Consider the following 16,672-nt stretch of genomic DNA (forward strand, 5'->3'; position numbering starts at 1 on the left):
AAGTAGAATTGATATTGAAATGTAAACACTCCACTTCCCTTAATAACAGTCCATTGTCTCGATACAGGCCAGTGTGCCAACTGGTCTTATGATGATAAATATATTTTAAAATGCAATTATTTAAATGGAATTTAATTGAAATTGGATTACCGCTCATCTGGAGTCTCGGCACACTGGCCTGTATCGAGACTCCAGATGAGCGGTAATCCAATTTCAATTCAATTCCATTTAAATAATTGCATTTTAAAATATATTTATCATCATAAGACCAGTTGTTATCCCAGCTGGCTGTAAAAAAAAAAACTAAATATTAATAATGGTTGTAAGAACAAAACAGAACAATGTGGCTATTCCTTCGTTTTTAGTGAACCACAAGCCTGGTGGATTAAGTTTAATCACAACAGACAAAATGCAATTTAGACAGTATACCAGTCATCATACTGACACCCCCGTCAATATTATAGGACATGCACACGATGTGAAGTGCTTGCTGTTGTTCACCTGAACTGTCAGATTGTTGGAATAGAGGCAGGTTTAGCGCTTGTCATAGCTCCATCAGTCTCTTGATCGTGTTACCACTATTGGCACTGTAATAATAATCACAACCACACAAACTAACAGAATGATGGCTGCAAGCATTTTACAAATTTTGTTCCTCTTCATTTCAGCTGCTTTCTTCTTGAGCAGTGAATCATAACCAGGGGTGTAGAGATCTTCCAGCCAGAAGCTCAGCTCTTTTGGGTCCTCCTGAAAGACACAAAATCAGCTTGGACAGACATCTCTTAAATGTAAAGCTACAATTTCATACACTGATCAGCCACAACATCAAAACCACAGACAGGAGAAATGAACAACATTAATTACATTGTTACATTGGCACCTGTCAGTGCGGTGGGATATACTAGGCAGAAAAAGAAAAGTCCGTTTTTGAATTTCATGTGTTGGAAGGAGACAAAATGGGCAAGCAGAAATATGTGAGTGCCCTTGACAAGGGCAAAATAGTGATGGCTGGACGACTGGGTCAGAGCATCTCCAATATGCTAAGAACCCACATAGAAAACAATCTTGGGCTGAATGTGGCCTTAACTCAATTCCTGGAGGGCCACAGCTCTGCAGAGTTTAGCTCCAAATCACACCTGCTTTGAATTTTCTAGTGATCCTGCAGACCTTGATTAGCTGGATCAGGTGTGTTTTATTAGGTTTAGAGCTAAACTGTGCAGGACACTGGCCCTCCAGGATTTGAGTTTGAGACCAGTGATCTAAGAAGATTTTCATGTGTGCTGAGACGATGTGTTGGCCTGAGTGTCTGTCTCCGATCGAAGGGAGTTTTCTTCATTGTTATTTCAGTACAGTTGACATCTGGAAGAAATACACGGACATTATTTTTGTTGTTGCTTTGGAGTAAAGCTGATTTGGAACGAGTGGTTTTTGCTGCTGTTCTTTCGCAGAAATCCTCAATCATTGTTTTGACACATTACTGCCACTGTGTGGACGCGGATGACATTGTGAACTCTTTGATCCTCTTCCTGGGACTGCATTTCTCCTTTTTTCCAGTATTTCCTTATTTTCCTAATCCAGCCATTGCTCCTTGGCTTTTAGTTTTTTTATATTTCACAGTTGTTTTTTTGGACGCTTTGCCATGTTTTTTGTCTCAAGATTTGTCTTTTTTTTAATTTGTTTGTTTGTTTTTTGGATGGACATCTGCATGGACTTTCAGAACTGGTAACAGAGCCTTGTTTTAAATGAATCTGCATTACAGTGTTTGCTGGAAAGACTGTTCTGCATATTTGAAACATTCATGTGGATGATGTGTTCGCCGATTTCCTCTGAATTGCTTTTTTTTGTGTTTAAAAGGAAAAGACTTTTTCTTTTTGAACAGGTTGCTGTTGGACACTCCAATACCAGCCCAGTTCCGCAGTGAGGTAATATTGGGTTGCGACTTTTGTGATTCTCACTCAGGTATGTTGATTTACATGAGAAAGATTATCTGATGTGGAATGTAATACATGCTGTCAGTTAAACTGAATATCATTTGAACATATTGCGGGAACTGTTACCTTGATTCTTGTTGATTTGACTATTATAGCAGAGGGCAAAGAGACTGACAAAAATTTGAGTTAAGTGAAACTTTTTTTTTTTGAATAAATTTCTCATTGGTGAATTCAAGTAAAGTGACACAAGGGTCTATTTGTGTTTCTTATACTGATAAAAAATGTATAGCCTGAATTCACTGTAAGTCGCTTTGGATAAAAGCGTCTGCTAAATGCATAAATGATTAATTATTATAAATTATTATTATTTCCCACTATTCTTTGTGTTTATTGAACATTGGAAAAATAAACCCAAAACTTGTCTATTCCTCCTGTCTTGTGGGCTGATATAAGGAAGAGGGGTTAATTAACATCAATATACTCTGTAGTGCTACCGTGCGTTATTATGTTCCAGAGACTCAATCCTTATCATTTACTGCTACAAATGAGAAAAGCATAATCAAGGCAGGCAAAACATTTTTAAATAAGTACTGGAATCAATTGTGCTAGAAGTGAGGACCTAGATCCTGTCATTTTACTAGTCGTCCAAGATATTGCAGAAGAGAAACATACCCCGACATTGTAGTAAAACTTTCTACTACTTTAACATTGTGATATGCTTGAAATGTTTGATATCTATATATTTTATTTTAAGCAAGTAGTCATAATTTGAGAAGGCTAAATTGATCAAACGTGATCAACTCACTGTCTGTCGCTATCCCCTTGGTCGTCACTTTAAAAAACAAAAACTTGAATTTAACCCTTTAGAACCTAAAGCTAAAATAGGCCGTTTTCACTCATTTTGGTTTTTGGAGTATAAAATTATAACACAATGTGGTATCTTCAAGTGCAAGGTGTCATTTTTTTCAGAAAATTATTGGCTTTCAGGAAATTACAGTTATTGTACATTATTGTGTGTGGTGAGTTAGTAAATAGACAAAAAATAAAAAAACTGAATTTTTTTACTGCTTTTTATTTAGAAAAAATCTGAAAACTCATGAACGAAAGAATCTAATGCCTCAGTCTTGAAAAAGGAACTGCAATACATATATACAACACTTTTTGGGACACTGGATTGCACAGTTTTCACTCAGGAGCCATTTGTTTTACCCCAGTTCTCCAGGCGTTTTTGGATCCTTCAATCCAGTCATTTAAATGTGGTGCTCTCTGAAGCAGTTCCTGTCTAACTGCAAGCGTAGTCCCACATCACATTCCTGGCACTTCCATGGGGTGCTCCTTTTGCATCGGACAGACATCTCTTAAATGTAAAGCTACAATTTCATACACTGATCAGCCACAACATCAAAACCACAGACAGGAGAAATGAACAACATTAATTACATTGTTACATTGGCACCTGTCAGTGCGGTGGGATATACTAGGCAGAAAAAGAAAAGTCCGTTTTTGAATTTCATGTGTTGGAAGGAGACAAAATGGGCAAGCAGAAATATGTGAGTGCCCTTGACAAGGGCAAAATAGTGATGGCTGGACGACTGGGTCAGAGCATCTCCAATATGCTAAGAACCCACATAGAAAACAATCTTGGGCTGAATGTGGCCTTAACTCAATTCCTGGAGGGCCACAGCTCTGCAGAGTTTAGCTCCAAATCACACCTGCTTTGAATTTTCTAGTGATCCTGCAGACCTTGATTAGCTGGATCAGGTGTGTTTTATTAGGTTTAGAGCTAAACTGTGCAGGACACTGGCCCTCCAGGATTTGAGTTTGAGACCAGTGATCTAAGAAGATTTTCATGTGTGCTGAGACGATGTGTTGGCCTGAGTGTCTGTCTCCGATCGAAGGGAGTTTTCTTCATTGTTATTTCAGTACAGTTGACATCTGGAAGAAATACACGGACATTATTTTTGTTGTTGCTTTGGAGTAAAGCTGATTTGGAACGAGTGGTTTTTGCTGCTGTTCTTTCGCAGAAATCCTCAATCATTGTTTTGACACATTACTGCCACTGTGTGGAGGCGGATGACATTGTGAACTCTTTGATCCTCTTCCTGGGACTGCATTTCTCCTTTTTTCCAGTATTTCCTTATTTTCCTAATCCAGCCATTGCTCCTTGGCTTTTAGTTTTTTTATATTTCACAGTTGTTTTTTTGGACGCTTTGCCATGTTTTTTGTCTCAAGATTTGTCTTTTTTTTTATTTGTTTGTTTGTTTTTTGGATGGACATCTGCATGGACTTTCAGAACTGGTAACAGAGCCTTGTTTTAAATGAATCTGCATTACAGTGTTTGCTGGAAAGACTGTTCTGCATATTTGAAACATTCATGTGGATGATGTGTTCGCCGATTTCCTCTGAATTGCTTTTTTTTGTGTTTAAAAGGAAAAGACTTTTTCTTTTTGAACAGGTTGCTGTTGGACACTCCAATACCAGCCCAGTTCCGCAGTGAGGTAATATTGGGTTGCGACTTTTGTGATTCTCACTCAGGTATGTTGATTTACATGAGAAAGATTATCTGATGTGGAATGTAATACATGCTGTCAGTTAAACTGAATATCATTTGAACATATTGCGGGAACTGTTACCTTGATTCTTGTTGATTTGACTATTATAGCAGAGGGCAAAGAGACTGACAAAAATTTGAGTTAAGTGAAACTTTTTTTTTTTGAATAAATTTCTCATTGGTGAATTCAAGTAAAGTGACACAAGGGTCTATTTGTGTTTCTTATACTGATAAAAAATGTATAGCCTGAATTCACTGTAAGTCGCTTTGGATAAAAGCGTCTGCTAAATGCATAAATGATTAATTATTATAAATTATTATTATTTCCCACTATTCTTTGTGTTTATTGAACATTGGAAAAATAAACCCAAAACTTGTCTATTCCTCCTGTCTTGTGGGCTGATATAAGGAAGAGGGGTTAATTAACATCAATATACTCTGTAGTGCTACCGTGCGTTATTATGTTCCAGAGACTCAATCCTTATCATTTACTGCTACAAATGAGAAAAGCATAATCAAGGCAGGCAAAACATTTTTAAATAAGTACTGGAATCAATTGTGCTAGAAGTGAGGACCTAGATCCTGTCATTTTACTAGTCGTCCAAGATATTGCAGAAGAGAAACATACCCCGACATTGTAGTAAAACTTTCTACTACTTTAACATTGTGATATGCTTGAAATGTTTGATATCTATATATTTTATTTTAAGCAAGTAGTCATAATTTGAGAAGGCTAAATTGATCAAACGTGATCAACTCACTGTCTGTCGCTATCCCCTTGGTCGTCACTTTAAAAAACAAAAACTTGAATTTAACCCTTTAGAACCTAAAGCTAAAATAGGCCGTTTTCACTCATTTTGGTTTTTGGAGTATAAAATTATAACACAATGTGGTATCTTCAAGTGCAAGGTGTCATTTTTTTCAGAAAATTATTGGCTTTCAGGAAATTACAGTTATTGTACATTATTGTGTGTGGTGAGTTAGTAAATAGACAAAAAATAAAAAAACTGAATTTTTTTACTGCTTTTTATTTAGAAAAAATCTGAAAACTCATGAACGAAAGAATCTAATGCCTCAGTCTTGAAAAAGGAACTGCAATACATATATACAACACTTTTTGGGACACTGGATTGCACAGTTTTCACTCAGGAGCCATTTGTTTTACCCCAGTTCTCCAGGCGTTTTTGGATCCTTCAATCCAGTCATTTAAATGTGGTGCTCTCTGAAGCAGTTCCTGTCTAACTGCAAGCGTAGTCCCACATCACATTCCTGGCACTTCCATGGGGTGCTCCTTTTGCATCGTATGCAACGACGCCGACCCAAACTGGCCCGCTGTGAAAGGTCTTGAGTATCACTGACAGGAACAGGCAGATGATCGCATCTCTCTCTCGGGCTGCCATCCAGGGGAACACCTGTGAGCTGAGCAGCTAGCAGCTCCTGAAAGTTTTGCCCGGTTACTTGTTATTGTTGGTGGCACACAGCCCTTTGTTTAAAAAAAATTTACTATAAAAAATACAATAAAAATGAAATAACAATAAAAATAAAGCCTGCAGTTGCTCACACACACACACACATGCATGTACACACACAATCACACACATAGATATGTGCATGCACATACATACGCACAAACATGAATGCATGCATGCATGCACACACATAACGTTACACGAGCAAACATGAACGCATGCATGCACATACGCACTTACACGCGTGTGCAACGCACATATACCACATAAGTGTGTGAAACAGTGGTTTTTCGAACTGAAACACGGAGTCTATGACTATTTTACTCACATTTCTCATAGATTCATCAGAAAGAAACATAAACTTCACTTACCAATCCATGTCTGGATCAATGCCAGCAGCATACGCCTCCTCAACATCTGAATAGACTCCAGGTCCGAAGTCATGCTCAGCCTCTTCCCAGGTGTCATCAAAGATCAAATCAATCGCCTCCTATCTTGTCAAACCTTTCTTCGCCATGTTTTTGTCAATTTTTAAATTATATTTTGCACTCTCAAACTCTGTATCCTGCTGCGCTCTGTATCTCCCGCTTCAAATCCCTTCCCCCTCTCCCCGAAAGCCGCTGTGATTTGCTGATGGAAAGCATGCAATTACCGTATTAAGCCGTATATTGTCATAAAGCACAAGCTGTCTACTATCAGATGCAATTGGATTTTTTTTCATAGTGCAAACGGTTGGTGAGTTATGATAACATAAGTAGAGCGTGGTTAATTGTGTCGACACATCCAGTTTTAAAGGGTTAATGTATCAATTAATAAGACTAAGTTTGATACTTGCACGTGTTGTCTGTCTGACAGAGATTCCTGATGCAATCTGAAGGCTCAAGTTGATCTTTGCTGAAGTTGGTTGATGGAATAGAACCAGTTTGAGTCAGATGATCTTGGTGAATGGAAAGTCAAGGCCCGAGGCCTGGCGCGAACTTAGGGTGTCCTTAGGAGCGTTTTAGCTCACATCTTCTCAGAATCTAACAGAACCGCAGACTGAAGGTGGGTCACTGATGTGAGGCCTTTAAGGTCTGAGAAGAGTCACGCCTCTCAGGATGGGCTTGTCCAATGAGAAAGGCTGAAATCCCAAGCGGGAGGTTGCAATTGCTGGAGGGTTTTACGACCCTTTGTGTGAGGGCATGGTAATTTGCAAATGTAATTCGCTTGGGGTGTTGATGCACAAACTAATAAAGATTAATTAGTATTAATTAGATAAATTAATTAGATAGGAGTCCATTTTTACTGTGCTTTGTGTCTCTTCCTATGGAAAATGTACTGATTTTCACTACACGCATTCCTTTGGGATGTGAGGCCGGTTGAATGTACTGCCAAATTCTCTGAAACGCCTTAGGAGACGGCTTATGGTAGAGAAATGAACATTCAATTCACGGGTAACAGCTCTGGTGGACATTCCTGCAGTCAGCATGCCAATTGCATGCTCCCTCAAAACTTACGACATCTGTGGTATTGTGCTGTGTGATAAAACTACACGTTTTAGAGTGGCCTTTTATTGTGGCCAGCCGAAGGCACACCTGTGCAATAATCATGCTGTCTAATCAGCATCTTGATATGCCACACCTGTGAGGTGGATGGATTATCTCGGCAAAGGAGAAGTGTTCACTAACACAGATTTAGACAGATTTGTGAACAATATTTGAGAGAAATAGGCCTTTTGTGTACATAGAAAAAGTCTTAGATATTTGAGTTCAGCTCATGAAAAATGGGGGCAAAAACAAAAGTGTTGCGTTTATAATTTTGTTCAGTGTACAACCAATTGAGAAGATTGACCTGGACATGACTAATCTGGAGGGAAGCCGTGTGTTTGGTGAGAAATGGAAACCACTTGATCTTACTGATTTGTATGTTTACATTGGACTGCTAATTTTAGCTGGTGTGTACAGATCAAATGGAGAGGCAACTGAAAGTTCATGGAATACAGAGTGTGGAAGGCCAATATTTCGGGCAACAATGTCTCTGGAAAGATTTCACATAATTTCTCGGCTCATTCGTTTTGATAACCGTGAAACCAGAGCCGGGCGGCGTGAGAGAGACAAATTAGCTGTAGTTAGGGAAGTATGGGATAAATGGATTGATATTCTGCCTCTTCTGTACAATCCTGGACCACACATCACAGTGGATGAACGTCTAGTTCCATTCGCCAGTACATGCCCAAAAAGCCTGCAAAATATGGCATTCAAATTTGGGCAGCCTGCGATGCCAAATCCAGCTATGCATGCAACATGCAAATTTACACAGGCAAGCCACCAGGTGGAGCACCTGAGAGAGACCAGGGGATGCAGGTTGTTCTCCAAATGAGTGAAGGGCTGCAAGGTCACTGCATAACCTGTGACAACTTCTTTACATCCTACAAACTTGGTGAAGAGCTACTCAAGTGAAAGCTGACCATGATTGGAACAATAAAAAAAACAAGCCTGAGCTTTCCAGAGAGATTCTGGATATGAAGGAAAGAATGCTTTCTCTGAAACTGCAACAATTGCTTCCTACTGTCCAAAAAAAAAAGTGCTTGTGATGAGTACAATGCACAGATATGCATCACTGAGTGCAAGAAGGGACCTGAAGCCAGAAATGGTACTGGACTATAACTCCACGAAAGGAGGAGTTGATAACTTGGACAAAGTCACATCAGCGTACAGCTGCCAGCGCAAGACTGCCCGTTGGCCTTTGGTGGTCTTCTATAACATCCTGGATGTGTCAGCATATAATGCATTTGTCCTGTGGTGTGAGATCAACCCAAACTGGAATGAGGGCAAACTGTGCAAACGTCGACTTTTCTTGGAGGAGCTTGGAAAAGCACTCATCACACCGAAATCCAACACCGCTCCTGCCCACCTCGAGCTCCAGCAGCTGCAGCTTTGGTAGAATCAGCCAGAGCAGATGAATCCAGACCCACAGGAAATCCAGAGGTGAATACATGTGATGGAAAAAGAGGAAAACATGCGAGGTGTGCCCCACCAAACATGACACCAAAACCAGCACCATATGTGTAAAATGCAAGAAGTTCGTCTGCAGAAAGCACATGCTTGCTTTGTGCACATCCTGTCAAGAGTGACTTTTTTATATTGTTCCATGAGTCTAAAGAACAAAAGAGCCTGTTTAGGGAAAAGTCTGTTTATGGAAAGAAACGTTTTAATTTCATTTCACAGCAATATTAAATTGTTTATTTAGGATGTTTTGAACATAAATGTGGAAAAAAGAAAATATGTTGAATACACATTTTAAAAGTTACAGTAGTTTATTTTCAACATTTGTTAAAACAAACAAGTTTTAAAAATTGTGGTTAAACACATTTTTGAAAATCATACTTTTTTGATATTAATTGTTCGAAATGTCTGACAAATACTGATATTAACATTGTTCTGTTCATACCTGATTCCTTCTTGTTTTTCATAATCTGATATTTAGGGAATTGCATTGAATTAAATTAGGGTCAATTTGACCCGCTCCATCAAAATTGTACTCAGAAATCAAACATAATACAAGGGTTAAGAAACCTCAACTAGATCCTAGTGAACTGGCAAATTACAGAACAATTTCAAATCTTCCTTTTATGTCTAAAATTTTTGAAAAAGTTGCGTCTACTCAATTGTGCTCCTTCTTGCAAAATAAATGATCTCTATGAAGAATTTCAGTCAGGTTTCAAGCCCCACCATAGCACAGAAACTGCACTTGTTAAAATGACAAATGACTTGCTTCTTGCGTCAGACCAAGGCTGCATCTCATTGCTAGTTTTTCTTGATCTTAGTGCTGCGTTCGACACTATAGATCATGACATACTCATAGATCGATTACAAAACTATACAGGTATTCAAGGGCAGGCTTTAAGATGGTTTAGATCCTACCTGTCCGATCGCTACAACCTTGTTCATTTAAATGGGGAGTCATCTCAATTATCACCAGTAAAATATGGAGTGCCACAAGGATCTGTCCTAGGTCCTCTGCTATTTTCAATATACATGTTGCCCCTTGGTAATATTATTAGAAAATACGGGATTAGTTCCCACTGTTATGCTGATGATACTCAACTATATATCTCAACAAGACCAGATGAAACTTCTAAATTATCTAAGCTAACAGAGTGTTAAAAATGTAAAACATTGGATGACCAATAATTTTCTCCTATTAAATTCAGATAAGACAGAGATATTACTTTTTGAACCAAAAAACAGTACATAGAATATCTTGGATTACAATTTGCGACTAGACGGATGTACGGTTACTTCCTCTACAGTCAAAAATATGGGTGTTATATTAGATAGCAACTTGTCTTTTGAAAACCATATTTCCCATGTTACAAAAACGGCATTCTTCCATCTTAGAAACATTGCCAAGCTACGAAACATGTTACCTGTTTCTGATGCAGAAAAGCTAGTTCATGCATTCATGACCTCTAGACTGGACTATTGTAATGCACTGCTAGCTGGTTGTCCATATATATATATATATATATATATATATATATATATATATATATATATATATATATATATATGGGAGCTATAAACAAAAAGTGCTTTCAGTATCTGGCAGTTTCCAGACAAGCGCAGTGATGGATTTTTCTCTTTTTCTGAACATTATTGCTGTTTGATTATTACCGATGACATCTGTCAAACGCCAGTCCAGGGGTGTATTCCAGAAAGGAGATTCAACAAACTCTGAGTTAAAACTTGAACTCTGAGTTGATTTACCCTGAGATGGGAAACTCTGAGTTTTCGGTTTCAGAACAGCTTTTAAAGATCTATTTTAGATCCTTCTCCTATTTAGCTCCCATACTCTGGAACAATCTACCTAACACGTCTCTTTAACCTGGCTTACACATAACACACTAACACATTTCTAATATTCAAATCCATTAAAGGATTTTTAGGCTGCATTAATTAGGTCAACTGGAACCGGGAACACTTCTCATAACACCCGATGTACTTGTTACATCGCTAGAAGAATGGCATCTAAGCTAATATTAGTCTGTTTCTCTCTTATTCCGAGGTCACCGTAGCCACCAGATCCAGTCTGTATCCAGATCAGATGGTCATCATTGTATCAACAACACAGGTCTTTAAATAAATCAGCAGAACATCAGTGTTTGTGGCTCATCATTGACTGAAGCACAATGAAAACAAACATTTCTAAGCAGTTGTAAAATGTTTTTTTGCATTCACAATAAGTCTAGATACATTTCAGTCTAATAATAATACTTCACTGAATGGCCAATTTTACATGTATTTTCAAAACTCTATTTGTATTTTGATACATGTTTTCCCCACAGAATTTTGTATTTTGATCTGTTTGAACTGAGGTATTTTGCTTTTTTTTTTTTATATACGTTGTCATGTATTTGTGCGCATCTCTGCTTGCAGTGGTTTTTAAGGATTTAGCAATCCAGCATCTCACTTTTATTGGATTATCAATTTCCTTGGATTGTATATACACTGGGGGATGCTTTTACATTGGAATTTACAGCACGCTGGATTTCTTAAGGACTGTGATTAAAATGGACTCCATGCTTTTAACAGCCTAAGTTATTCTAGTTTTATTGTGTTGTTTTAAGTTCATTGTTAATTGTGTAAATACACTATTCATTGTCACATCTTTTTAAAACACTTATTTTACCTTACACAGTTTAATTTGACCCCATTTTAAACCCATGTAATTCGACCGATAAGACCGATCGTTACAACATTGTCATAATGTGATGTTATTCAAATTGCAATATCCAGTGTGTGTTTGTCTTTGCCCGCTTTGGGCTAATGCAATACCTTCATGTAGTCAGCCAGCTGACCATGTGCAGTGTGTCTGTCATAGTCCTGAATGGTCCAGGATGGCTTGGACTTGTTCTCCTCTATGTCAGTGATGTTGATATGAGAGAAGAGAGGGTTCTGCTTGATCTTTGGTTTCAGGGTTTGAGGAGTGATGTGTTTCTCCAGCTCTCTGTCTTCAAACACATGACTGTCTGCTGATAGCTTTCCTTCCATTTCTTTCTCCCTTCCCTACACAACAAAGAGAGATTCATGAAGATGGTATGTCAATGAAAGGTTAATGCTCTATCGAGTGTGAAACAAATAAAACATACCCCTTAGCTTCAACACTAATTAAACACACTTGGGACAGCTAATAATGGTCTTCTGGGTTGCTAGAAACTTAAGGATCAGGTCAGATCAGGTTGGAGCTAAATTCTGCAGGAAGTGGCCCTCTGTAATTCCTGTACACTCAAAGGATTGGACATTTTTAGGCACCTCAGGATTCAATCTGATCCCCCTTCTTTGGAACCATGATTCTTGATCAGCATTTTTTTTTTAAATGATTAATTAATAAGTTTGCCAACATTGAATATTACATTTATTTGTGCACTTTTATTGAATTATTTAAATGAGTACATTTTTCATAAATTATAAATTCATAATAAATCAAAACAATTATATGGTTAATTTTTTTTATATATATATATATATATATATATATATATATATATATATATATATATATATATATATGGGAGCTATAAACAAAAAGTGCTTTCAGTATCTGGCAGTTTCCAGACAAGCGCAGTGATGGATTTTTCTCTTTTTCTGAACATTATTGCTGTTTGATTATTACCGATGACATCTGTCAAACGCCAGTCCAGGGGTGTATTCCAGAAAGGAGATTCAACAAACTCTGAGTTAAAACTTGAACTCTGAGTTGATTTACCCTGAGATGGGAAACTCTGAGTTTTCGGTTTCAGAACAGCTGAACTGAGTTAGTTCAATCCACTCAGAGTAGGTTGACTCTGAGTTTAGCGTGTGCACCACGACTATGAAAAGCCATGATCAATGGAGCTCCGAAATTACGATTCACCATGGCAACAGCTCCCGCCAAAGAGACTTCCGCAAACTACGGAATATGTAACTTTAATTCTAAATCAGTGTTATCAGGTGAAAACTGTCAGAATGGTAATTTATTGAACTAATATTCATTTTCATGGTATCCCACAGGCAAAATAAAAAATAAAATAAAAAAAATAAACAAAAACATAATTCAATCGGGTGTAGGCTAACATTACATGACTTTACAAATATTTGACATTCAATAAATATCATTCAGTGTATATATATTTCAAATGTGCAGCAGCTTTTTCCACATAGTCTAATGTTTTTTCACATAAATAAATGATCTCTAATCCAACATGCTACATTTCTTGATTAGGGTAATGAAAAACATTTGACTTCTATTCAGAAGCCAACAGCAAGAAGGCAGTGACTCGTAAAATGTGAGGAGAACCTGCACCAGCACCGCTGAGAGATGAAGAGGAGATGGCCAATATACAAATATTAAAATACAACAGGGAAAAGAATAATTTGTTGCTTTTGTATTTGTAGAACATAAAGATGACCAAATAAACTGTGAATAATTTGTGTTTAACAGCTGTGGTGGTGGTTACGGCATATATCTTGCACTACCCTTCCATCTGGCATCCTTCCATTCAATACAGTAATCAGCTTCATTTTTGGAAGGTGTGATGGTGAGAATGTGTGTGTAATCAATGCATCCAACCACACTGGAAAGGAAATTCTAATTATTAGGTTACTTAGAGGTCGCAACAAGATGTTATCAAGTGAACGCCATTTAAAAATGGTACCGTTCAAATAAATATGCATGTGGATATGGCAAAATAAATCAATTAAATCAAATTAAATTAAATCCTCTCCTGATGTAAATGTAACTCCCCGCGTATTAATGCAGCCTCCTCATCTACAGGATCCCTTATAAAAAGACATGCCATTTTTGTCACATATAAAGTGTCTGCATGATGAAAATGAAAGTTCTTTCCATTTTCATTAAGATTATTTTTCTTACCCCGCTGGCAATTAATTTAACTTGTTTACCCCAGGAAACAAGACTAAATATCGTATATATTTTTTCTTATATAGAAAATGCATCATGATTTAAGTGCTTGAAATAAGGCAAAAATCTCAGCAATAAAAGCAATTTTTGCAGCGTTAATCAATGAATGTGGTATTTAAAGCAATCATATGAATTGACTGAATACATTATGTAATTGCTAAAAAGAACATTATTTTGTGTATTTGGTGTAATGAAATGTGTTTATGCGGTTTAAGGTTCAAAAAACACATTATTTTCCACATACTGTACATTATTGTTTCTCCTCTATGCCCCGCCTTTCTGAAACACGTCGATTTTTACAAAGCTCATCGGTCTGAAAAGCGAGGTATGCTGTGATTGGCCAGCTATCCAGTGCGTTGTGATTGGCCGACAAATCTTCCCACATAGTGATGTAGACATGTGGGGGCGTGTTAGAACGAGCCGTTTTAGGGGGGCGTGGCTGACTCTTAACTTTTATGAAGAATATCTCTTTGTGTTTGAGACTTTAGTCTTTGCAACTTTAGGGATCTTCTTTATGCATGAACAGCTTGTAACACTCCAAAGAGAAAGGAAAACTTAAAATCGCATCATATGACCCCTTCAAACATTGCTTACTCTTTAAAAAGGGGGAGGAGACCGAAATAAACTCTGGGTTTACCGAAGAAAACCTGCTCCAGACCAGATTAGGTTCACAGAGTAAGTCACTATGATAACTTACCGCGAGGTTTAGTTACTACTCTGAGTTTCCAACAAAACCCACTTTCTGGAATACACCCCTGGAGTGCCACTGTCCTGCAGAGTGCAGCTCTAAAACACCTTCCTAGAAGCTGCTAATGATCCTGAAGAGCTTGATTAGCTGCTTCAGGTGTGTTTAATTAGGGTTGGAGCTGAGCTCTTCAGGACACGGGCCCTCCAGGGACTGAATTTGACACTCCTGTCAGAGACAGTGGCAGGTCTAACAGACTGCATTCACACTAATGCACAGCTCTATTTTAAAATATCAGATGTTTTGTTCTGTCCTTAAGACATAAATGACTGCGTTTACATTTATTTCGCATTACAAAAGCATTTGAGATGCAAGTGCATTTAACCATTCACAGAGTTATTCACAGCAAAATATGCAGCAAGCAGAATATGGCCATATCTAGCACACACAAGTGTCAATGTACACATGCAGGGAAAAAACTGAAGCCCAGAATCGATTCAGAATCAGTGACGAGAGAAAATTTGCAACGAGAGTTGCATCAGAAAATTGTTTTAGTTTTTCTCCCACCCCTACATCGAGTTAGCCCATATTCTGTGAGCTTTGCACCAAATGAATTCCCACATCTTGCCGGAAGATGCACCCGGTGCACTCACTCTTTGTCATTAACTCATTCAGTGGATTATGATTTGCTGCTTTAGGTGTGTTTAATTGGGTTGGAGTTATAATCTGCAAGACAGAGTCCCTCCAGTTGCTGGATTGGACACCCTTGCCCTCAGGTGACCACCTACTTTGAATTGTAAAAAACATGTTTTTCCAGTTGGGTGATGAGACTGGGTTGCATGTATGTGCCATGATGATAATGATGACAGATTTTGACTGACAGATTTGAACTTCATCATTATAACTGTTAAGAATACTGTATGTAGAATATTAGATCATTTCACAGCCCTGACATCAACCGAACTGAAGACTAAAATCAAAAGAACTACGTCAACTTTTTAAGTATTAATCAAGGTACTCCTTGACAAATTTAAAAAGGTGTGGGGGGGGAAAATATATTTAAAAATATATAACTTCACCTTTTGTCAAATTGCTGAATACACAACTTGAATCCTAAAGACTATAAATTCTGCTCCAATACATAGCTTTAAACCATTTTCTCTTGTGATCAAGGAGAAGTTTTTCCACAAACAGAAGTTGCATGAAGAGGTGTTCATCAGGGAAGATGTCTGTCTAGGAACACACTCTCTCATCCGCCTTTATTCTGAGGGTTTCCGCAGCAGCTCGAGTCTGTAATAACAGAGTTTACCTGTGAGTACATCTTGTTCTGCCACTGTCTTTGTCCAGACAACACAGCACCAATCTGGAACATTCCATGTGTAGCCGGCAACATTCCCACATCCAGCTGCAGGAATTTCTCTGGATGATTGTTGTTTGGCAAGACAGCTATGTCCATTTTGTGACTTGTGTAAGGTTGAAATGAGCCTTACTGAGTCTGATCTCAGTGTGAGTGTGAATTATTCATGATGTAACTCTATCTGAGCACATATGAAGCCACTATCCTGCCAGTAAAGGGCTAGTCCCACAGCTACTGACTGACAGAATGTTACGCAATAACATCCTCATGGATAAACAAGGGATATGATAGTTTGTTGTACACATTTTCTGTTTGTTGTGTGGAATAACATAAAATCATACTATAATTTCAACTTCAATCTACCGTCAGTGACTTTGTACTATCAAAAAACTAATAATTACCATCTTCAAGAGTAACTTCCCTTGTTTTCATGAGTATAGGGTCAGATTTAAATTAATTTGTGTCCACTTAATCATTGAGGTTGCAATTAAAATTGATTATCAAAATAAACATTAAAACACATACAGTAAACATGCCTTCCTCCTGTAACCTCTGGATTTGAGGTACATCAACTGAGATACAAACATCAACTGTTACCTTTCCTTTAACAGAGAAAATGCATAAACATCACACACTTGGAATGTCTATGGAATGTCCCATTTAGATAAGTAAACATGTGTGTGTGTGTGTGTGTGTGTGTAAAATAGAATTATGTGTGTGGTCTATGCTTTTAATTTT

General features: G+C 37.8%; 1 protein-coding gene across 1 annotated transcript; it reads right to left on the reverse strand.

The window, feature by feature from the left end:
* Positions 1-290: 290 nt before the first annotated feature.
* Positions 291-16,033, reverse strand: LOC107551403 (UPF0258 protein KIAA1024-like). Its single transcript, XM_016232986.1, has 3 exons — positions 15,887-16,033; positions 11,768-11,998; positions 291-747 (listed from the first exon to the last, which is right to left on the reverse strand). The coding sequence occupies exons 1-3, from the start codon at positions 16,031-16,033 to the stop codon at positions 556-558; spliced, it is 570 nt and encodes a 189-aa protein (XP_016088472.1). The 3' UTR covers positions 291-555.
* Positions 16,034-16,672: the final 639 nt, after the last annotated feature.

This window comes from Sinocyclocheilus grahami, unplaced genomic scaffold (assembly GCF_001515645.1).
Source record: "Sinocyclocheilus grahami isolate Dianchi unplaced genomic scaffold, SAMN03320097.WGS_v1.1 scaffold423.1, whole genome shotgun sequence".
NCBI classification, from domain to species: domain Eukaryota; kingdom Metazoa; phylum Chordata; class Actinopteri; order Cypriniformes; family Cyprinidae; genus Sinocyclocheilus; species Sinocyclocheilus grahami.

Coding starts and splice junctions, on each gene's coding strand:
- LOC107551403 (XM_016232986.1), bottom strand. CDS start 16,033: ATGGACATAGCTGTCTTGCCAAACAACAATCATCCAGAGAAATTCCTG. Junction 11,999..15,886: donor AGAACAAGATGTACTCACAG/GTAAACTCTGTT, acceptor TTTGTTGTGTAG/GGAAGGGAGAAAGAAATGGA. Junction 748..11,767: donor AGCTGGCTGACTACATGAAG/GTATTGCATTAG, acceptor TGTGTCTTTCAG/GAGGACCCAAAAGAGCTGAG.